This window comes from Chrysochloris asiatica, unplaced genomic scaffold, assembly GCF_000296735.1.
Source record: "Chrysochloris asiatica unplaced genomic scaffold, ChrAsi1.0 scaffold00319, whole genome shotgun sequence".
Lineage (NCBI taxonomy): Eukaryota > Metazoa > Chordata > Mammalia > Afrosoricida > Chrysochloridae > Chrysochloris > Chrysochloris asiatica.
In genome coordinates, this window is record NW_006408837.1 from 301,321 (window position 1) to 306,026 (window position 4,706).

The window sequence follows — 4,706 nt, forward strand, 5'->3', positions numbered from 1 at the left end:
TCTTACTCTAGCGTGGGAGTTTTCTTACTGTAGCGTGGGAGTTTTCTTACTCTAGCGTGGGAGTTTTCTTACTCTAGCGTGGGAGTTTTCTTACTCTAGTGTGGGAGTTTTCTTACTCTAGTGTGGGAGTTTTCTTACTCTAGTGTGGGAGTGAGTTTTCTTTAAAGTTTTCTCATTAAGTTGAAGAAAACTACGGCTCCCAGGAGGTGAGGCTGCCTCCCTGCACGGCTGACGGGGTGTGGTGGTACAGGGTGGGAGGACTGGACTTGGGGGTGTCCTGTGGGTCCCCTGCCCCCAGGCGCTGAGGCTGAGGGAAAAGGTGTCCAGAGCGAGTGGCAGATGCATTTCCAGGGCGTGGAGCCTCTTCTGGGGTGTGACATCCGGGGCCTGGGCAGGTGCCGGCAGCGGTCACTGAAGTGACCAGTGAGGGGTACGGCTATGGAGGGGTCAGTGGCCGCTGACTGGCTGCTTGAGTGAGGGCCTGGGTGGGTACAGGGCTCCTCGTGGGGACCGACATTGGGGACAGGGGTGGTGGACTTTTCTCCTGGAGCTGTCAAGTCCTGTCAACAGTAGGTGACCAGCAGGACCTGGTGAGCCAAGATGGGTCCTGCATCTGGCCACCGTCAGCAGGCGTGGCTGGTACACTTGGCCTGCTGCCGACCCTGGGGACAAGGTGCTGATAAGTGGCTGCTGGGGAGTGAGCCACACTCGGGGACTCACTCGAGTGGTTTCGTGGTCACCTCGGAGGAAGAGGCCCCTTGGCGGAGGAAGAGATTGAGGCGCCATACAGCTTCCTGCCATTAATAAGCCTGTATCGCACGGCACCTTGCAGGAACTGTGACAGCTCCCGGCCTGTAGCTGCTTCCAGGCGCCCGGGACTCTCAGTGCCCACTGGGTCACTGTGTCCTATAGGACAGGTCACCTGGACAAGGTGGGTCTGCTGTGAAGATATGGCATGGGTGCTGGACACGGCTGTTCCATGACCTGGGATGGAGGGAATGGGGCCCCAGGCTGCCAGGTGCTTATTCATCGCAGACAGGCAACTCGAGTAGGTGTGGGCTCGAGGGCGATGTGGCCAGGCCAGGTAGGCACTGCTAGTCCATAGCCTTATTTACATAACAAGACATCTGTGGGTGGACACTGGAGTTGTTTCTCTTTATGACTGATATTCCATTGTGTGGATGGACCACAACCTGTTGATGGACACTCGGGTTGTTTCCACCTTTTGGCTGTTGTGAGCAGTGCCGTGCCTCCCGCTGATGGTAGATCTTTGCTGACCTCTGGGTATGTATTCTACCTGTTGGTATTGTTGTTAGGAGCCCTCGAGTCGGTACCAACCCATAGTGAAACACTGCCCGATCCTGGGCCAACCTCACTACTGTTGCCACGCTTGAGTCCATTGATGCTGCCACTTGGCCAATCCATCTCGTTGGGAGTCTTCCTCTTTTTCTCTGACCTTCCACCTCACCAAACATGATGTCCTTTTCCAGCGACTGCTCCCTCCTGACAATATGTCCAAAGTATGAGAGACGAAGTTTGGCCATCCTGGCCTCCAAGGAGCACTCTGGCTGCACTTCTTCCAAAATGGATCTGTTGGTTCTTTTGGCAGTCCATGGCATTTTCAATATTCTCTTCCAACACCACAACTCAAAGGCATCATTCTTCTACAGTCTTCCTTATTCACTGTCCAGCTTTCGCATGCATATGAGGTTATTGAAAATACCATGGCCTGGGTCAGGTGCACCTTAGTCTTCAAGCTGACATCTTTGCTCTTCAACACTTTAAAAAGTTCCTGTGCAGCAGATTTGCCCAATGCAATTGTCGTCTGATCTCTTGACTGATGCTTCCGCGAGTGTTGATAGTTGATCCAAGAAGAATGAAGTCCTTGACAACTTCAATCTTTTCTCCATTGATAAGAATGTTGTTTATTGGTCCAGTGGTGAGGAGTTTTGTTTTCTTGACATTGAGATGTAATCCATACAGAAAGTTGTGTTCCTTGACCTTCATCAGTAAATGTTTTAAGTCCTCTTCACTTTCAGCAAGCAAGATTGTATCATCTGCATATCACAGGTTTTTAATGAGTCTTCCTCCAATCCTGATGCCATGTTTTTCTTCATAGAACCCAGCTTCTCGGATTATTTGCTCAGCATACAGGTTGAATAAGTATGGTGAAAGAATACATACTTGTCGCACACCTTTCTTAATTTTAAACCGTTCAGTGTTCCCATGTTCTTTTCGAGCAACTGCATCTTGGTCCAGGTATATCTCATGAGCACAATTAAGTGTTCTGGAATATTTATACTTTGCAATGTTGTCCATAGCTTGTCATGATCCACACAATCAAAAACCTGTGAGTAGTCAATAAAACACAGGTAAACATCTTCTGATATTCTCTGCTTTCAACCAAGATCTATCAGACATCAGCAGTGATGTCCTTCATTCGACAGCCTCTTTTGAATCCAGCTTGAACCTCTGGAAGTTCTCTGTCAATGTATGATTGTAGCTGTTTCTGTATTACCTTTAGTAAAACTTTACTCACATGGGATATCAAAGAGATTGTCCGATTATTTCTGCATTCCATTGGGTTATCTGTCTTTGGAATGGGCACAAATACGGATGTCTTCCAATCAGTCGGCCAGATAGTTGTCTTCCAAATTTCTTGTCATAGCTGAGTGAATGCCTCCTGTGCTGCCTCACTTTCTTGAAAGATTTCAATTTGTCTTCCATCAATTCCTGGTGCTTTGTTCTTTGCCAATTCCTTCAATGCACCTTGGACTTCTTCCTTCAGTATCATTGGCTCTTGATCATAATGCTACCTCTTGAAACTGTTGAACATTAACCATTTCCTTTTGGTACAATGACTGCGTATTCCTTCCATCTTCTCTTTATGCTTTCTGTATCATTCAATAATTTGCCCAGAGAATCTTTCAATGACGAATGTCCAGGGTTGAATTTTTTCTTCAGTTCTCCCAGCTTGAGAAATGCTGAGCGTGTTCTTCCTTTTTGGTTTTCTGATTCCAGATCTTTGCACATTTTGTTGTAATATTTGGCTTTATGTTCTCTAGCTGATCTTTTAAATTTTCTGTTCAGCTCTTGAACCTCCTCATTTCTTCCATTTGCTTTAGCATCTCTATGCTGGAGAACAAGTTTCAGAGTCTGACATCCATGTACCTGTGGGTACTCGGTGACAACCTGCCCCAGGCTTTTCCTCAGCAGTAGCACAGGGGGGCCCCTGTCTGTGTGGCTCTCAGGCCTGGGCCTACCCTGTTTGCCCACCTCAGCCCCAACCCCTGGGATGTCAGCTGAAGATGGGCAGCAGGTGGAGGGCAGCGCCGGAGGAGGGTGGGCTTGAGCTTGCTGTATGGTCTTGTTGCAGGAGGACATGGCCGCCCACGTGGGTGCGTCGCGGACCCCCCAGGAGGTCATGGAGCACTACGTGAGCATGTACATTCACGGCAACCTGGGCAAGGCTTGCATCCCCGACACCATCCCCAACCGCGTCACGGACCACACCTGCCCGGGCGGCGGTCCGCTCTCCCCCAGCCTGACCACGCCGTTGCCCCCGCTCGACATTTCGGCAGCCGAGCAGCAGCAGCTGGGTTACATGCCGCTGCGGGACGACTACGAGATCGAGTACGACCAGGAGGCCGAGGCACTCATCAGTGGGCTGTCAGTCAACTATGACGACGATGACGTAGAGATCGAGCTCAAGCGCGCCCACGTGGACATGTATGTGCGGAAGCTGCGCGAGCGGCAGCGGCGCAAGAACATCGCCCGGGACTACAACCTGGTGCCGGCCTTCCTGGGTAAGGACCGCAAGGACAAGGAGAAGGCCGCCCGGCGCAAGGTGGCCAAGGAGGAGAAGGAGCTGCGTCTGCGTCTGCGGCCCTTGTGCCAGTTCATGTCGTGCAAGGAGCTGGACGAGCTGTTTGAGAGTATGCACAAGGAGAAGGCGCTGAGGGCCAAGATCCGCGAGCTGCAGCGCTACCGGCGCAACGGCATCACCAAGATGGAGGAGTCGGCCGAGTATGAGGCCGCGCGGCACAAGCGGGAGAAGAGGAAGGAGAACAAGAGCCTGGCCGCCTCCAAGCGCGGCAAGGATGACGGCCGCGATGGCGAGTTCGCGGCCATCGAGCACCTGCCTGGCTTCGAGCTGCTCTCGGACCGCGAGAAGGTGCTGTGTAACTCACTGACCCTGAGCCCCGCGCGCTACCTGACCGCCAAGACCATCATCATCAAGGATCACCTGCAGAAGCGCCAGGGCATTCCCGCCAAGAGCCGCCTCCCCAGCTACCTGGACAAGGTCCTGAAGAAGAGGATCCTGACCTTCCTCACCGAGAGCGGCTGGATATCCAGGGACGCCGCCTGAGAACGCCTTCCTGTGTCCTCGCCCCGCCCCGCCCCGCCCCGCGGGAGCACAGGTGGGCAGGCGTGCTGCCAGGTGCCTCCTCCAGACCCCATCCTCTGAGCACACTGTTGATGGAGGAAGGTGCCCAACAGCCAGCCCAGCCCGCACGGGGCACTTTAGATGGGCGGGTGGTGGGGCAGTGCCTTCTCCGCGTCTGCGGTGAGTGGGCAGGAGACACCTAGGAAGGGGCCTCAGAGAGCTGGAAGGCGGCTTCAGTGGGTCGCGGGGCTCCGAGCTTCCACGCATAGACTGCTGATGGGGACCTGCGCCCGGCCTCTCCAGCCCCCCTAGAAGCACA

At 53.2% G+C, this 4,706-nt stretch overlaps 1 protein-coding gene across 1 annotated transcript in view; it reads left to right on the forward strand.

Moving 5' to 3' along the window:
• TADA2B (transcriptional adaptor 2B) overlaps positions 1–4,369 on the forward strand; it is a 7,871-nt gene extending 3,502 nt beyond the window's left edge. Inside the window, exon 2 of the mRNA XM_006875303.1 lies at positions 3,377–4,369. Within this exon, the coding sequence (XP_006875365.1) occupies positions 3,377–4,369 (993 nt within the window). The remainder of the gene's footprint in view (positions 1–3,376) is intronic.
• Positions 4,370–4,706: the final 337 nt, after the last annotated feature.